The 19293-nt window shown below is 39.3% G+C and overlaps 1 protein-coding gene across 5 annotated transcripts in view; it reads left to right on the forward strand.

Annotated features, from left to right (window-relative positions):
* The window catches only part of LOC117417994 (CREB-binding protein-like), a 54358-nt gene that overhangs the window by 25548 nt on the left and 9517 nt on the right, over nt 1-19293 (forward strand). For 3 of the 5 annotated variants that reach the window (XM_059035621.1, XM_034030472.3, XM_034030470.3), the window contains exons 5-24: nt 1998-2111; nt 3169-3399; nt 3705-3810; nt 4089-4226; nt 4406-4523; nt 5136-5307; nt 5485-5547; nt 6710-6834; nt 7169-7357; nt 7478-7870; nt 8118-8294; nt 8711-8900; nt 9487-9605; nt 10210-10449; nt 10922-11010; nt 13658-13738; nt 16181-16225; nt 17613-17669; nt 18460-18537; nt 18720-18787. In XM_059035621.1, the coding sequence (XP_058891604.1) occupies nt 1998-2111; nt 3169-3399; nt 3705-3810; nt 4089-4226; nt 4406-4523; nt 5136-5307; nt 5485-5547; nt 6710-6834; nt 7169-7357; nt 7478-7870; nt 8118-8294; nt 8711-8900; nt 9487-9605; nt 10210-10449; nt 10922-11010; nt 13658-13738; nt 16181-16225; nt 17613-17669; nt 18460-18537; nt 18720-18787 (2793 nt within the window). The remainder of the gene's footprint in view (nt 1-1997; nt 2112-3168; nt 3400-3704; nt 3811-4088; nt 4227-4405; nt 4524-5135; nt 5308-5484; nt 5548-6709; nt 6835-7168; nt 7358-7477; nt 7871-8117; nt 8295-8710; nt 8901-9486; nt 9606-10209; nt 10450-10921; nt 11011-13657; nt 13739-16180; nt 16226-17612; nt 17670-18459; nt 18538-18719; nt 18788-19293) is intronic. The other 2 variants (XM_034030473.3, XM_034030471.3) reach the window with 1 other exon arrangement.

Here is a 19293-nt window from a genome sequence, read left to right on the forward strand (position 1 = left end):
CTCGTTTTATCACCAAACTCCTCAATAATGCGATCCAAGTCATTATTTTATTACTATAACATCTGAAAAAAGCTCTGCAAATGTCCATGATAGTCTCTGTGCGCTGACGCACTCGGCCAGGTTGTTTACTATGACTGCCCCAATATCTGATACCTGATACCATGTATGACTATTCATGAGATACGCCTTTTTTTTTTTTTTCCGACTTGTCTCGGCTCCTGTCGCTCCCACTCGGCAATTGAATGGTTTTCTCGGCTTTTTCCGGAGAAAAAACGACTAAACACCCGTTTATTGCGTTGCTATAACGATGTTGGACCCAGTCCGACAAAGGACCTGTGAGGAATAATTGCAATGTTGGACCCAGTCCGACAATGGACCGCAAAGGGTTAACACTGTCGGCTAGTAAGACGCTTGCTATTCAACAAGTTTACGCAGCTTGGGTAAGATTTCTATAGCTGGAGGTCTGAAAAGTCAAACTGGGACAGAAGTGTGAAATTCTTGTTCAACATTATGAACTTGTGTAAAATTTAAATATCTTGTTGTTTTAGTTGGTTACTTTTTGGTTCTATGTAGGGCTTCTGATTTTTGGTGTTTTACCCTGACTTTTCTACTCCAAGAATTCAATTGATATTTGTTAAACCATTCAGTCACAGCTGAGAAATGTGTTAATAGTAGTGTTGGGACGAACACAGGATTTTCATGTTCGGATATTCGCTCATAATTTAAATATTAATTCGGATATTTGTTCGTTTTCAGAAAGTAATACAAGCCATAATATTGCTCAGGATGCAGGCAGACACAGCCTAGCAACAGGGACAGAGGGGTGTGGCCCCTGCTGTGTGCCTTTTATTTTACAGCAAGACGTTAGACTATAACGCATTTATTACATTCCACATAAGTCACAACAAAAACTATCTTATAAAAAATCTATATAAAAATCAGTACATTTTCAGCAAGTTGGGCACTGTTTAAGCAAGGCATTTCAGAAAGACATGCTTGCCTTTTTTCTGTCCCATGAGATTCTGACTTGCTCAAAAGCAGCACAGCACATTTCTGACCCCGATGGCCTTCCTTATGCGTGCGCGCGTAATCTGGTTTACTTTTTGCTGTATAAAACTTTTAAATGGAGGCTCAAGAGCTGCTGTGTTGATCCTGTGTTTTTTATATATATATAAATTTATATATATTAATCTCACATCACACACAGCTCTCTAATTTGCCATTTTTGAAACTGTTGTGCAACTTCTGGTGAGGTGGTAAATAAGTGCAAGGTATTTGTCATTTTCTAGCGAATATGAACATCTGATTTTTGAATCCGAATACTTCAAAAAAATATTCTTTCAGATATTTGTCACAGCACTAGTTAATAGTAACATTTATCAAATTTATTTATTTTTTCTGTGAAATGACTAATGGGCTTTTAAATAATCCAAGCCTTCATTTTTTATTTACAAGCAGAACGTACAAATGAGATTCCAACATGTTAAGTGACTAATCTTTATTAAAGCTATCATGAAAAATAAAGTATTTTGTGCTGGACACACTGTATTACAATCATTATACATAGCTATTTACATTTAATAGAGATGAGTTGCTTCTGCTTGTAAATGAAAAAGCAAGACTTACGATTTAAAAGCCCACTTAGTTGTTTCGCAGAAGAAAAATGTAAATTAAATCAATTTTACTATTCTCAGTTGTGATCGAGATGCAGGAATGGCTTAACAGGTACCAATTGGATTTTTAAAGGAGAGAAGAAACGTCGGGATAAAACACTGAAAATCAGAAGCTCTATTTTATATGTGTTTAACTGACCGGCAGTTTTATTTTGTGAAATTCAAAATGTGAAAGAAGTATTCAATTGAGATCTCAGTGACTGAAAATCTTGACTCCTTTTTGTGTGCTAAAGGTATAAAGCTCATTAGTTGGGATCTTATTAACCCAAAAAGTAGCCCTTCTACACTAAATGGAAATCAGTGTTTTTCTATTCAATTTTCCAGTTGCTCATTGTGCATCTTCACGACAAATCATCTCTCACTGGAAGAACTGCACTCGACATGACTGTCCTGTCTGTCTCCCCCTGAAAAACGCCAGTGACAAGAGAAACCAGCAGCGTAAGTGAACGCTTTCCATACTGCTACTACTGATTTCTACCCCTCTACATTGAATGCAGTACCCTGACATCCTCTTGGGTTGGTCTTGCATGTTGAGCCTGACTTCTGTCTTCCCACTTATTTCATGGGTAGTGTACAGGATATAAATGCAGTGCTTGGACTATTGCACTCGTTTTGGGGGCTTGTTGGGAAACGAAATATTAATTTAACACACGGATGTCCATCCAAAGGAAGTTTTGCAGCTTTTAGTTAATGATTTCCACGCACATCAAAGCAAATTGTCTTTGGTGGAAACCCCCTTTTAACCTTATTTAGGTTTGAGTACGTGTTGGTGCTTTTTTTTTTATATATTCAATTGTATAAATACTGGAAAATCCATGATAAACATAATTATAACAGTAGTCGACTTGAGTTTAGCATGACACCTAGGTCTGAAGTATTTAACTCTACTTTGTTACTAAATGAGACAAACTGAATCAAATAAAATCACCTGCTGTGCTAGATCGTACCTATGTGGCGCCATCTGCAGTATGAATATAAATAGGTGTTGCACTGAAGCTTTGCTGTGTATAAGCATGAAGACTGCAGGAGATGGATTCCTGTAAGGCTGGAAATTGAGAGGGAGGGAGGGGTGGAGCTCTTTTCTTCAAGTGGCTGTGTCTCATTGGCTAATGCTTCAATCCCTGCATGCGCACACAAACACAAGCTTGGTGCTTGCTCCCTGCAGTTGATAATATACTGCTCTGCATTTGCCGTCGTTCAGCCACTCCCACAGTTTGCCTGAACTGTTAAATATGGGCCTTCAATTGCATGTCTCGGATTGTAGCATAATTAGGTATGGAGAGTTAAATATCATCTTAAAAGCTGGGTTGGGATTTTTTTTGTGTATTGTAAAGTTAAAGATGAAAATCAAGTAGTAAATATTTAATTCACTAATAATGGCAGAAGCAGAAAGTTTGTCTGCTTAACCAACAAATATATTTTCTGTCTTAAAATCCTTAAAGGTTCTACAGTTTACATCATGCCTAAATCCTGGTTGATTTTCTGTGTCTTGCAGCTCTTTTGGGAGCTCCCAGTACAGGCTTACTGAACTCCATCAGCACAGTAGGTACTGGCCAGCAGAGCACGCCCACTATCAACAGCACTAATTCCATCGACCCCAGCTCCATGCAGCGAGCCTACGCTGCCCTGGGGCTGCCCTATGGTAACCAGCCACAGACACAGCCTCAGGTACCTGGTCAGCAGACAGCACAGCCCCACCAGCAGATGAGATCCAGCAACACACTAGGTAACTCCTTCATTCACCTTCCTTTGCGTGCACAGTAACTCCGACAGGGAGATACATTTTTGTTAACTGGAATAAGTGTCAAGCATGTATGCTGCATTTATAAATGTCCTTACTACTGCAGCCAGGATTGGAATGGGAAATCTCTGTTCCTATTACCTTAACATAACTATTCAGTCTGTGAATGAAAACAAGCCTACGCTGTAGGAGTATACTCTGTTCTCCACCTGGGACAGCGTGCATGTGTGTGTTTGAGAACATTACAACTCACCATGCTGTGCCTTTTTTTTTTTTTTTCCCTCCCCCAGGCACTAACCAGATGAACCTAGGAGGAGGAATGGGAGTCTCTGCTCCTGATCAGCAGACCAATCTCCTGTCTGACTCTGCTCTTCCTTCCACTCTTGGTACCTCAAAGTAAGTGAAGGCGTGCAGAGGGGAGGAGCTATAGATTTCATTGTGTTATCAGATTCATCACTGTGACCAGATAGAGGGCTCCTGGCACTGAATTAAGCCCAATGCTGCCTGTGGTGTACTTTCAGTGGTACCAAATTTGAGAGTATTAAGGCAAAAAGGATTTGTTAATGGTAGAAATTTTAAAATTACTTCTCATTCCTGTTGCTATTGTTTCCTGAACGTTTACAGGAGTAGCTTCTTAATATGTAAAATAAAATAAAAAAAATTCTGTCTTGCAGTCAGTTGTTACCTGATGGCACAAGTGTGGGCAACATGGCAAACCTTCCCACTGCAGCCCCCCTCTCTGCCACGGGGGTACGGAAAGCCTGGCACGAACACGTCACTCAGGACCTGCGCAATCACTTGGTGCACAAACTGTAAGTGTACAGGGGACAGAAATGAGGGTGGGAGACAGTCTTAGTGTAGCAGTTGGACTTAAGAACTGGGAGGCAGTGTGACCTAGTGGTTACAACTGAGGGAGTGGGGGTGTGGCAGTGTATGTGGCATTTAGTCAGAGGTGTTTTAGTGAAATGTGTATTTCTCATCCCCCCTCAAGTGTCCAAGCCATATTCCCCACACCGGACCCTGCTGCTCTGAAGGACAGACGAATGGAAAACTTAGTGGCCTATGCACGCAAGGTTGAAGGAGACATGTATGAATCTGCAAATAGCAGGGTATGTGAATGAAACTGTTTCTTCTGTGGTATGACTTCTTACCTTTTATTTAATGGGTCCAATCACACATTAGGTGCTCTGTGAGCAGCAGTGTGTTCAGATTCTACTTGTACAATACATTCAAATGTTTAACTTGACATGGGTATTGTGCTCAGATGTTCATTTTTAATCTCAGATATCTTGGTGCTGGACACTCTCTCACCCTAAGGTGTTTGCTGTAGCACATTCACGTTTTTAAACTTGCTTTCTGCATCAACCATATTTTATTGCATTATTCTCTGGGCCCAAACAAGCTGGGGGAGTTGAGTTGGATTAGTTTTAGATAAGGCTGTAAATCTTTGTTTAATAGATTAATGTTTTTGTATCATTTGTGTATACAGGTTCATTTAAAATTGACTTCTGGAATTTACATTATTTTTCATTTATTTGTTTCAAATTTAATTTACATAAAAATATTCGATTGCAGTGATTTAACAATGTGTCATGATACTATAATTACTGAAACAAAAAAGTGAAAATAAATGTACAATTCTCAGTCTCACAAACAGTATTGCTGTTTAGAATTTTACACTCCACTGATCGATTCTTGTCTTGTGTTGCACTTTATTCCAGGATGAGTATTACCACTTGTTGGCAGAGAAGATCTATAAGATACAGAAGGAACTGGAAGAGAAAAGACGGTCACGGCTCCAGAAACAGAGCATTCTGAGTAATCCGGCACCAATGGCTGCCCCTGGCAACCAACAGCCTCGATTGCCTTCTGCTCAGACCGTCCGGCCGCCCAGTGAGTGCCTTGTACTTGTGGTTATTACCTGCACTCCAAGTCACTCTCTATAGCATTTAGACGCCAGCTTGCTAGTAGTTCCTGCAGTTCCTATAAAGAGCATTTATGTATCATACTACTGTATTGTGAAGGTGTGGGTTATGAGCAGCAGTGTTTTAATTCTTGTTTTAAATTTAGATGGACCTATGCCTATTCCCAATGTGCCAAACCAGATCATGAATCGCATGCAAGTCTCTCAAGGTATTTGTTTGCTCTCTGACTGAAACTTAATTTATTCTGTTTAAGCTAGATGTGTTTTTTTAATACATCCCATTACCAATGAAGAACCCCTGTTTTAAATAAATAAACATCTGTGTTTACAAACATATCACCACGCGTTGGGAAGAGTCTGTGACCAATGATAACTGTAAAGCAAAACAGAATTGCCATTAGGTTCAGTTGTGCTTTTATAGGACATGAATGTAAACCACAAGAATACTGAATTAAAAAAGCGCACATTTAGGAATCCCAAATCAGCTATTTCTGAGCCGCCGGTGTCAAATTGTTTTTACAGTACTTTGCTGTAGTCTAGACAAAAGTATAGCTTTTTCTTAATAGAATTAGATGGGAGGTGTGGATGTTGGATGCAAGGGAGCATGACTAGAATCTATATTTGTATCACAAATCTCCTGGGGAGTTGGTGGTTTCCATCCTTATTTAAAGAAGGGTTTGTCTTGCTTGATTTAGAAGCAGGCTAATGCCAAGGATAGCATAAAACACATGTGTTTAAAACAATATCTTCAATGTACCACATAGGGATGAGTCACTCTCTATTTCTTTACAATTCGGAAAAATTAATTTGCAGCACAATCTCTTTGTGAACTTGTTGGAAAATAGTTGCTCATCAGACAAAATTATTTCTTGGAGAGAAATGCAGTTATTTCCCAGGTTATTTTAAATCGGTTTTAAAACTTGTGTTTTAAATGTTAAGGTGGGTTATTAAGCCATCAAATGTAGTTCATGCTCCAAACAAGCTCTTCTGGGCTTCAGTGTTTGCAAAAGAATACATTTTGTCGGAACAAAAACATTTGCAAAAGTATTAGTGCGTAATGAGAATCCACAAACCTAACCTTAAACCTTCAGCCAACATCCCTTCACCTTTTAAAGCATTGTTTCTCAGCTCTTACTGTTGCTCCCTCCCTTTTTTCCATTTTCCTTTATGAATTGAAGACATTTATTTTTTAATGTACTTTGTTAAAACTGTACTGCATCAGACAAACCAACACTAATCCTGTTAATGGTGTTGGTATGCTTGGCGTGTGGTCCGTGCAGTATTGTGGCATTTCATACAAAGGTATAATTGAGTTAGTGAATACATTTTCTCTTCATTAAATGCTAACTGGCAGTGTAAATGTTCTTCTAGGAATGAATCCATTTAACCCTATGCCAATGGGGAATGTACAGATGTCACCAACACCAATGGGACCACGTGCTGCTTCCCCAATGAACCATCCTGTGCAAATGAACAACATGGGCTCTGTTCCAGCAGTAAGCATCTCCCTAGGCCTTGTGTATTACCATGTGTTGGAGAATGATGTAGTGCTGAAATGCTTTATCAACACATTCTATATACTGAAAAAAATGAGATGAACTGGGATGGCTTATGCATTTCAAGAGCCTGTTGTAATGTAATGACAAGCTAATACAGAATTATTGCTCTGCTATACAATATTGTATAGGTAGAAAATAATTATGGTTAATTAACCCTTTTTAATCCAATTTAATTGTGTTTTTGTTTGTGTTTTGTATGGTCCAAATTAGCATGATAGTAGTATTTTATTGAAGAACAATATGTAAAACATGAATTACTTGCTTTTTTTAGATGGGAATGTCACCCTCCCGAATGCCCCAGGCCCAGGGAATGATAGGAGCCCACACTAACAACATGGTTGGCCAGACTGCAAACCAGAACCAGTTCCTACCCCAGAACCAGTTCCCAGCATCAGCTGGGGCCATGAATGTGAATAATGTGGGGATGGTACAACCTGCCCCCCAAACAGGAGCAACACAGGTATGGGAAGCTACATAATGAAGCATCATACTCAATTATTTTAATGGGGTGGGTGTGGGGTACAGGTATAATGATGTGTGTGTCTGTCTACCAAATCATTTTGGTGTGCTCCTCTTGTAGCTCACCCAGACCCAGAATTCTACTCTCTCTATGAACATGCCGGGGCCTCAGAAAGCTCAGCTTCCATGCCCACCGGCTGCTCAGCCTCCACTCCGCCAGACTCCGCCTCCTGTATCCACGACGACCACTGGCATGCAGCCCATGCAGCACCCAGCACCCCAGGGCCTGACGCCACCGCAGGGCCAGCCTTCCACTCCGGTGTCAGCTGGGGGGCAGGCACCCACCCCCATCACTATACCCAGCGCTGCCCCTGCGCAGAGCGCGCCACCAGTTCTGGGTGCCGCACAGGCCTCCACGCAGCCACTGACCCCTCTCCAGCCTCTGGCAGAGCCTGCAGCTCATACACAACCACAGCAGCCCGGCTCTGTGCAGACACAGCCACCCACTACACCGGTGAGTATCCCTACAATACAGAACCACTTTTCCATCAGCTCCACAATCTATTTGGAATGAGTTTCCACCACACTGGCTCTGGAATTGTGATTTATGAAGAATTAACTGACACACGTAATGTTGATGGAAACAGACAAATGCCATATCCCAACGCTGAAGTTGTTTTAACTAACGACAAATGAAATGATGCATTAGGTATCTGTTTTTTTATTATTATTTATTCTCTGCCTTCTCTTATTCTTCTAAGTTGTCGCAGGCAGTAGCCAGCGTTGATAACCGCATCCCCACCCCAGGCTCTGTGGCAAGCACAGACGTGAATTCCCAGCAGCCTACGACAGACTTGCTTGCATCAGAAACCAAAACTGAGATCAAAGAGGCACAGGAATTTGAGTCCAGAGAAGCACAGACTGAACCCAAACAAGAGGTGAGCAGCATATACAGCACAGTTATAAACCCAGTTACTGAGATTGGAAAGCCAAATGTCATTATCAAAGCTATTTTAGGGTTTGGGTGCTTCTCCTTTTATTAAAAGTTAATAGTTTTGATGAGTTAGCAGTAGGGCCAGGAACGTCAGCACATTGAACTTAATCATTAAATATTTCTTTAATTAGCATAAATGTGTGAAGCTCATATCTTTTGCAATTTTACAGAATCATGTATATTCTATGCCAACGGACAGGGATTTGCTAAGTTTAGTTAGGAAGCAGTGATAACATCCACTCACATACTAGCTCTGCACCTGTAATGACCTTTTGAATTTGGTTTAATTGGCAGAATGTACAGTGTTGTAAGGGTGCTTTTGTTAAATGACTTTCGATTTTTATTTTATTTTTTTCCCAGCAGATGGAGGAGGAGCCCAAGCCACTATCATCTCAGGTGAAGGAGGAGACTGATGGAGTGGGGCCGAAGCAGGAACCAATGGAAGTGGACGAAAAGAAGCCAGAGGTGAAGGTGGAGCCTAAAGCAGAAGCGGAGAGTGGGTCCAATGGTACCACTCAATCAATCTCACCCTCTCAATCCCGCAGAAAGAGTAAGAGGACACATGCCTAAATTCAGAATTTGTTTGCAGAGCAAGCGTCATCTTATCTGTGTAACTACTCTATAGCCCCTTTCACACTGGCACTCTTATCCGGGTCCGGACCCACCTCAGGATGGGGGTTGACGCGCTTTGACCCGGGTTGAGCAAGACAAAATGCGACGATGCAATAACAAACAGCCACGCCTGCGTGAAAGTTTCAGGAACGTTTCTGTTTATTCTGTTTAGCCATATTTGTGTTGATTTGTGACACAGCCTGAGCCAGATTGCAACAGGGATGTAGAAACATTTGCTCTAATCAACATTTGGGCGGACGGTTCAATCCAGAGAAACTTGGATGGAAGCGTCAGTAACAAGCTGCTTCCGGGACATAGATATGCGCATTATGTACTTGGGTCTGTCACCCAGGTCAACCCTGCTTTATTAAAAGCAGTGTGAAATCACGTACCCGACCAGCATGACACCAGATCCTGCCCAAGTAGGTTCTGACCCGGGTAGATCATGCCAGTATGAAAGAGGCTTTAGTTTCAATGAAGTAGTGGTGCAATAAAGCAGTAAGTTTTCTTCTCTTTTTCTCCAGTTTTCAAACCTGAGGAGCTAAGGCAGGCACTGATGCCCACACTGGAAGCTTTGTACCGGCAGGATCCGGAGTCGCTTCCTTTCAGACAGCCTGTAGACCCCCAGGTCCTTGGAATCCCTGTAAGTACCTTACCAGCCTCCAGCATGGCATTGAGGGAAGGGGGTTAACTTGCTCTACTAAACAAGACTGTCCTTAATATTTGATGCATTTTATAAAAGAATTAAAACTGCAGTGTCCCACAATCCTGTTAGTTTTTATACTAAATACAGAACCCATTGTTCCATATTGTCCCCTTCTGTGCAGGTCTAGTTAATAACAAAAAAAAACAAAAAAATTCTAGAATGGATGTGCCTGACTTTTCAGTCATTTGTAAAATCTCAATTTTCTTCACACGTTGGTACAGTGCTTAGTCTGACATGAATGTCAGTAGAGGAACGGAAGTTAGAGGTTTGTGGTTTGTGGTTTAATTTGGAGAAAAGAAAAATGATTCATGTCAAACCATCAGGTTCAACTTGCAAAACCACCTGCTTAAATGGCGAATTGACAAACACTGTCTTAAGTATTAAAATTACCAGTCAGTCTGCCTTAGTTGGCTGTTGGCTGTGTGCTTTGTGTGCAATATCTCCAGCTTTTGATTTTAGTGTTGTATCATTAACTAGTTTGGCTTTAAGGAAATACTTCTTGAACTACAAGATGTACCAAGTGCTCTCTCCTCTTGACCAGGATTACTTTGATATTGTGAAGACCCCCATGGACCTGTCCACAATAAAGAGAAAGCTGGACACTGGCCAGTTCCAGGAGCCCTGGCAGTATGTGGACGACGTGTGGATGATGTTCAACAATGCCTGGCTTTACAACCGCAAAACCTCTCGCGTCTACAAATACTGCACAAAGCTAGCCGAGGTTTTTGAGCAGGAGATCGATCCTGTCATGCAGTCCCTTGGGTACTGCTGTGGGCGCAAGGTACGAAGGGGATAAATATTTAATGGACACAGGTTGTGGTAGTGAAAGGCAAGAATGCTTTTTAACACCCCTAGTGAGTACAAGGAAGGTTGGAGATTGAGAAAACTGTTGTCACACAATAGAAGAACACTGATATATTTAATCCCTTTTCATCACAGTTAAAGAAATGTGATGTAATGCTTGACCTTGACAATTAATTGGACCTGGTAAGGTCATTATTTAGCACAAGTATCAGAATCTTGGGAAGGAAATAGAGGCTGTCTATAGAGAACTGCTTATCTAATTGTGTTGACACTTAGCTGCAGTGTTGTTTCACAAGTTAATGACAGCATCAGAGTAATGTCTGTATGTCCTTAATTTTTACATGAACACTTTCATCATGATACTGATGGTTATATTTTTGGATTTTCAGCTGTAGTTATTTACTAATATGTTTGGGTTCATTTTTTTCCCCCCCTTTTGTCTTGCACAGTATGAATTCTCACCGCAGACTTTATGCTGCTATGGCAAGCAGCTGTGCACCATCCCCCGTGATGCCACTTACTACAGCTATCAAAACAGGTAAGGGGTGCAGACAGGGGCACAGGGCATTGGTAGTTGGACCTACTTGGACCATTATTTTTATGAACACACAATTTGAGGTCCTTTAAGTAAAATAACTAATTGTTTTGGTAGCTTACTGAAGGTATATTTTAGAAATGGTCTCCAATAGTCTGTCAGGGGACTAAGAGTGGTTTGTTTGGGTTTTCCGAATAAATGATGGGGTGCAGACATGAGCGGTTTTAACGAGGTGCGATTTTAAGGTAATCTGCAAAAATCTGCTCTGAATATTGCTACAACACAGCAATATATTAAAACCCAGTAAATGCGGTTTTAATATCCACTGTCTGGTCTGTATATTTTAAGTACAGTGCACTCTGTTTATAAATATAAGAATCAACCGCATATAGTGATCAAAACCACTGGGACAAAATCATTCCTATACTAACCAATGTAAAATACTCTGCTTGTAAGAATCAAGCAATCCGCTTATAAGAACCATTTCAGGCAAACCGACTACGTGTAATACGGTACTTGATCAAGTGCATTGACGTGTACAGCCAATAAAACTGTTTTTGGATTTGAATTTGATCACATCTCGCGTGATTAGGCACGTACGCAGCGATCCGCGCCTTTGCTAATTGTAATGTGACTTGGTCGAGGGCAGTGTAAGTGATCAGGCTGGAGTCTTGATTTACAGTTTAAAACTGGTGTTGGTTTTATTTCTTACAGTGCGATGGGGAAACAACCACTAATAAAACAAACAAACAAAATGAATCTAGCTTTCAGTTGGAGAACTAACTAAACAGTACTTTGTGTGGTCCTTGTGCATTAGAGAGCTTCACGGGTCCAAATTAATCAACCCGACCACGATCCGACAATTATTTACCCAACCCTGGTGTAAAATTTATTAGACCTGGGTCCTACCCGGCCTGAAAAAACAGTGGAACGCTTTTCCTTTCCCCAGCTTAGAATATGCACTGACTAGATACAGTATTAAAGTAGTGGTGTTTCATTTTTCCAGTCAATCTAGAAATCTGGCGGAACTACATACAGTGATTATTCCATCATTAATCTACACAGAGGACTGTAAAATTAAATATATAATATGTTTGTGTAAAAAATACAAAGACTAATACATTGTCTGAAAATCAAATGAACTGAAGTACGATCTCGTAAATGCGTGATTTTATTACAAACTTAACACGAGCAAATGGAATTGAGATGAAAAATGTGTGTTTTGCAAAACGCAACAGGAATTAAACAATAATATTTAGTACCAAAGAGAGCCTCTTTACTAGTAATCGACAGTTTGTGTATTACTGAGTAAACAAAATCGGATCCGACCAAAGTGTTGCGTGACAATTTTGCACCCGAAAACCCATTCTGTACGGGTCCGGTCTCGGGTCCTCGTGTCCAGGTAGACCCGTGAAGACCTCTACTGTGCATACATGCGGGAACTCGTGACATCTAGTGGTCAACCCATTACACTGCAGGGAACAAAGCTTTCATTCTCATCCACGGTAATCGTTTGGTCCGCTTTTAAGAATCAGCCGCTTTTGAGAATCAAATCATCAGGGTGGATGTGATTCTTATCAGGAGTGCACTGTATTTTGCTTGCATAAAAACTGCATTGGTGTTGCTGTAATTCCTGGGAACTGGAAAGGGACTCTGTGGGACTCCTGGATTTCAAGGGTACTAGATGTTGTGGATGGTGTGCTATTGAGTGTCTTCTCCAACATGTTTTTTGACTGCTTTTTCTATTGTCTGTGTTCCCTCTCACCCTAAGCCTGTCTGCCTTTTGAATTAGTTTATATTTCTATATTTAAATTGTTTCCAAGCAGTCTTTGATTTGTGCCTGTTTTCTAGTTTTTTGTTTTTTATTGATTTACTCACATAATCATTTAAAATCTGCCTCTGCAAACAATATTAATTGAATTTCTGTTGCAAGGGTCTCCATACTAAATAGTAATTCAACAAAACACATACAACAGGGGTTGTGATTCATTAGAGTAGTATCGTTTGACCAAATACATTTATTTTTCTATTCATCATCTTGAAAATAATATATTTTCTCTGGCTAAATCAGTAAATTAAAAAAAGGAATATATAATATATCCCTTCTAGCCTGAATTGTGAAGCAGAACTGTTAATGTAGCCTTAGGAGTGAGCTTACATATTTCAGTATTAAATTACCAGACTAAAATAACTTGGTGCTCATCTATTGGAGCGTGGCCATTCCCATTTTAAGGTTATATATTTTTCATAGTTAGAAGGAAATGCCAGACATTCCTCCATAACTAATAAAGACTCAGTGGTGTTATATGTTGTGAAACAAAGAAACAGTTACAGTTCTTAGACAAACTTTTCTACTAGAAATCTTTCTCAATGTCTTCAGTTTCTTTCATTTATTACTGTGAATGCCAGACGTTTGTGAATTGAGACTGAACTTGCTTCCTGCTCTGCATTTTCTACCTGCTTTTCTTTTTAATGTCCTATGTAGTTTGTTTGCCTTCCCTGTAACCCCCCCCCCAAAACCCTCGTGACCCATCAATTAATCTGGTCCCTTGTGTGGGGATCTGCCATGCTTGCTTAATGGGGGCAGCGATTGTTCATTTGGCTGTATTTTGACATCCAGTTCACCCAAATATGGCCTTCTCACTGACAGGTATCACTTCTGTGAGAAGTGTTTCAATGAAATCCCAGGGGACAGCGTAAGCCTTGGGGATGACCCTGCACAACCACAAACGTAAGTGTTTGTTTCATTTTGCTTGCATTTTTGCAGTATTATAGGGGGTGCACTATATATTTCTCTTGTTTTTGGTTGGTTGGTTTGCATTCCAATGTACTGTTTTAGGTTCTTTGTTTTTTTGCAGTTCTTTTTGATAGAATGAAAACATTTAATTTATATTTGGATTCTGCTTTTTCTTATTTCGTTATTTAGTCTGACCAGAGTTTGATCAATGAACAAAAAAATATGCACTTGTGCTAAGCAGTTATTCTGTGTTCCTAAAATACTCCTGGAAGATCAAAACGGGTGACAGTTCTCACGATTAGGGGTGAGACCGAATAGTCGAACATTCGACTATTCGATAACGATGGCACCTATCGACAAGTGAATCCAACATTCGAAAGTTAAAAAAAAAAAAATGTGTATATTGATTTTATTTTAAAGCCTGTACTGCTGATTGGCTCTCTATGTAGCGGTAATGAAGATTGACTGGAGGGTGGGATTTGTTATTTCTTGTCTGTGATTGGCTAAACTAGAACGTACCTCGGCTAACGATGGCTTCCTCACAGAAAAGTTCTGCATGGAAATACTTTGACAAAGTAAATGAAAACACTGTTAAGTGTAAAATATGTGCAGTGCAATTAAACTACCACAAATCTACAACTGGTATGTTAACCCACCTAAAAGCCAAACACCCTTCTGCGACGCTAGCAACGACAGAAAAGGAAAGAGGACTGCAACAAACCGCCATTGCATCCTTTGCGGTGAGGCCTCGTCAGTGTGACAACGTACGTGCTGAAAAAACATCAGCCCTTATTGCTAATGGTGGCAAAGGATATGCTTCCCATAAGTTTTGTTGAAGGTGAGGGATTTCGGGAGTTGATGAAATTTGTGGAACCTGAATACACAGTCCATGCACGAAAAACCCTGCACTAAAACAATTACCACTCGACTCGAAAAAAATGCATGCCGATTCAGCAGCGTCTGTCCGCAGAAACTTGTCAAAGGCTGAGAAGGTGGTGATTACTACAGATGCGTAGACTGCACCGAATACCGAGTCGTACGTCATAATAACCTGTCATTTCATTGAGGATTGGGAAATGAAAAACGTAGTTCTACAGACTCGCGCCACGCCAGAGAGGCATACAGCAGAGAATCTCGCAAATGTGTTAAACACCGCTGTAGACCATTCGGGTTTAACTAGGGGGGAAATCACTGCCTGTGTTCACGACAATGCCAGCAACATCACCTTCGGAGTTTGTTGAATGGGACTCGAATTTGTGCTTTGCACACACTCTGCAGCTCGCCTTCAACGATGGCTTTAAACTTGGTGCCATACATAATGTAGTCGGTGCGGCCAGCCGTTTTGTGTCACATTTTGATCACAGTGCAATAGCTACTCAGGCTCTAAAGTTGAAACAAAAACAACAAACTCTGCCTGAGCACCGTCTGCTGCAGTATTGCCGGACCTGATGGACATGCTGATTTTTTTAAACAAGAATAAATGAACATGATAATAATAATGGACATTGCTAGCCTAACTATTCCTAAAGTTTTTGTTAGGATTTTTTTTTTGCTTCCATGGAAGGCTAGTGCGTTAATGCCACTCAGGCCTTTTTGTTCATTCATTCATTCATTTATTAATATTATTAAGCTAGCTACATACATACATAGCAAGCTATTGCCGATACAGGCTATTTATTTTTTATTCACTGGAACTCGAACCCACAGGTATGTTGCCGATTTGATTTAACGTAGACCGGTAGTCTGCATGTTGTGTGTGGTTTGAAAACGTGGGAAAAGTAAATCGTTTAGTTAAGTGGATTGTATAAATTAGCTAGCTAGATAGTCTAATGCATTTTGTATTTCGCTGTTATGACCGGAAAACATTATTGCCACAAGGATGCTAATGTTAAGGTATTTGCCTCGCAGCTCACGTTGCTAAACTATTATTGAATGAAAATTAAATTAATAATTGAATAAAAATTATACAGGAGACGCCAATATTTTATAAGCAAGCGTTATTATTTTTTTTTTTAATTGTCACAACCTTTATAATTCATTTGAAATTGTAATTAACGGAAAAGCTTGTGACAATATCGGTAAAAAAAAAATAACACTTGCTTGCAAAATACGAGAGTCTCACACGAGAGTTGACGGTATGTTATGTTATTGCTGCTGTTATGTCATTTCTGTATGTTTCCTAATAGGAAGGTGATTTTTTACATAGCCTAATGTTTATTTAACAAAGTTGTGCGCGGGGGGGGGGCGACTATTCGATTAGTCGACCTCAACAGCTGTGGAATTATCGATAGTCAAAATATTTGTCGTGCACATCCCTACTCACGATAACTAGAAAGTTTACCAAACCGGTCTGTCAGTGTAATGAAGATTACTGATTTCATCCAAATTTGTTTTTGGTAAGCTAAGCAATTAAAACACTTTTTTTTTTTGCTTCAGGTCCAGCATACAAAAGGATTTATTCAGTTCTTCATCAGAACTAAGGTAAGGCACTATCCATATAAGAGATCTTTCTTTCTTTCTTTTTCTTTCTCTCCTCTTTCTTTCTTTCTTTCTTTCTTTCTTTCTTTCTTTCTTTCTCGCAGACTTGTAGTCGAGTCCCCAAACCAATCTGATTGATTGACATTACCTGAACTATATATATACTGTGTTATAGTAAATTTAGTATTATTTTTATTATGTATAATACAATGATGCATTTACAAGATTGTGCTTCAGTTCATGTGATTTCAGATCATGTATTTATGTTTTCTCTTACACAAAAACATATTGTTTATGTATTTCCCCTTTGTGTAGGTTCATAATGGAATAAAAAAAATGACGTTCACACAAGACAATTTTCTAGGTTGATGCTGCACAGCGTATTGTTGTGTTTTTCCCACATCCATTTTCATTTTGGTAAATTATGTGGTATTAAGTTATTCTGTCATTCTTTTTTTTGCTATCAATCAGTCCTTCTGTCATATCAGTTTGATATATCTGACTGTTTTACGGTAGGCAATTTTCCATTTGAGACTTAGTGGCTAGTTTTACACTTTATTTGCCAGGTGAATTAACTGATGTTGCTTGCAAACAGTGAGGCGTGTGCTGGGAACGAGTGGAGATTAGAAGCAAAGCACAGAATATTTAATCACACAGCAACTTTCTGATATGAATTAAGGCGTGCTAAAAGTGATTTATAACTTAAATGATTTTTCTTTTTTCATTCATTTGTTTTCAGTAATCTCATATATATTCCAGAGATTCAGGGAGCTCAGCAAAATCAAATTACGTGTTTTTCAAGAATGCAGTTTTAGAAATTTATAGAGTGCTTAAAAAAACTTAGAACACGGTTTAAAGTATTAAAGAGAAAGGCTCGTTAAAAGCCAAATAATTACTTGTTTACCATGCTGACATTATTTATTCCTTATAAAATGTAATGCAAAAGAGAAAAAAAAAAAAACTTCTGCGATGGTTGCATTTGAATTTGTGGGGGGGTGTTTAAGCTACAACCTACCTCACTTCCAATTTCTTACGGTGATTGGCTGCAAAGACAGCAGGGCTAACCAGTGATTGTATAGTGTTTTGTTCAGTGGGTTTTTATTGTGCAGTTTCTGTAAGTGTAATGTTACTTGTGTAGTAGAATGGAGTCCGAGTCTTTTGTGTCCGTGACTGGAGTTCGAGTCCTACAAGTCTGTGAGATAGATAGATATGTACACTTATGTAAACACTTGATTATTTATATTCTATGCAGAGATATATACAAATGTAGTAACTCTGAAACGCTTGGTTTATTTGTGAAGAAATGGAATCAGGGCTTTGAAAGATCCTCAATGCTTGTGTGTGTCATTTTGTATTCACTGCTTTTTATTCTCCCTTTTCCCCTCTCCAGTATGATATCAAAAGACCAGTTTGAAAGAAAGAAAAATGATTCACTAGATCCTGAGCCGTAAGTACCTTTTTTTTTTTTAATTCCCTTTTTTATATGTATTTAGTATTTGTGAAGCTGTTTAAGTTTCACTGGTTCAACAGCTGACAAAATAAGTTATAGTCTTCTGTATATTTGATGCTGCAGTGCTTTTTTTTTTTTTTTTTTTTAAATCAAATGCTGTATTGAGAATTGCGTCTGCAGTACAGTGCCACCTGCTGGGCTACACTACAATTGAATATGCCATTATACGATACAGACAGCACAGTACATCTTGGTACAACAATACTGCAGTTACTAAATAATGGTAAAGATCCATAACTTCGGAATGTTTGTCTATATGACTTTTTATATTTGATCAGTTTTGCTATAAAGATCACCTAGCAAAGAAAGTCAATTCAGTGAGGCATTTGATGGTTAAACATTAATGGTTAATAAGATCAAAGGAGAGCAAATAATAAGTGACTTACTTATCAAAGAAAGGGGTTTTCATTACTTGATTTTTGTAAATGTATGCCCCAGCAGTGTGGAGTAGTGGGGCAGCAGTGTGGAGTAGTGGTTAGGGCTCTGGACTCTTGACCGGAGGGTCGTGGGTTCATATCCCGGTGGGGACACTGCTGCTGTACCCTTGAGCAAGGTACTTTACCTAGATTGCTCCAGTAAAAACCCAACTGTATAAATGGGTAATTGTATGTAAAAAAATAATGTGATATCTTGTTACAATTGTAAGTCGCCCTGGATAAGGGCGTCAGCTAAGAAATAAATAATAATAATAATAATAATAATAACTAATATTTTCCTATGCCACCAGCTTTGTTGAATGTAAAGAATGTGGACGCAAAATGCACCAGATCTGTGTCCTACATTACGACGTTATCTGGCCGTCTGGGTAAGCTGCTGCTGCTGTTTGCCTTATAAATTACGATGAATTAAGTGACAACTTTGTCTATTAAGCAATCAAATGTTAATAATTTTAGTGGTCCCTATTTCATCTCTGAATAGCATGCTATATATTTTTCTGTAGGTTAGTCTATAGTTGAACTGAGAATTGGCTTTTTCTTCTGTTTTCAGCTTTGTCTGTGACAACTGCCTGAAGAAAACCGGGCGAACGAGGAAGGAAAACAAGTTTTCTGCCAAAAGTCAGTCAATTATCTTTGTGGGGTTTTTTTTAGGTTTTAAAAAAAAAAAAAAATTATTAAAATAACAAAAAAAAACTTGCCACCCATTGGGTTTTGGTTTAACCCTTTGCAGTCCATTTATTAAGGTCCAATTTATTTTCACAGACGCAGTTAATTTTAGATGCGCTGTTTAAAAGTATTTTTTCTTCACAGTCAAACGGGTTTAAAAGGCCCTGCATATCAACAAAGCACTCAACTAGGCATCTCGTTCGCTATCGCTTTCACATATGCTAAGAAATAAATAATAATAATAATAGTCGTACATACCGATCCTGATCACTTGTTTTATCATCAAACTCCTCAATAATGCAATCCAAGTCATTATTTTATTACTATAACATCTCAAAAAAGCTCTGCAAATGTCCGTGATAGTCTCTGTGCGCTGATACAGTAACATCCAGCTTGTTTCCTTATGACCGCCCATATGGGATGCCAATGGCAAGTATGACTATTCATGAGATGCGCCT

This window comes from Acipenser ruthenus, chromosome 13 (genome assembly GCF_902713425.1).
Source record: "Acipenser ruthenus chromosome 13, fAciRut3.2 maternal haplotype, whole genome shotgun sequence".
NCBI classification, from domain to species: Eukaryota; Metazoa; Chordata; class Actinopteri; order Acipenseriformes; family Acipenseridae; genus Acipenser; species Acipenser ruthenus.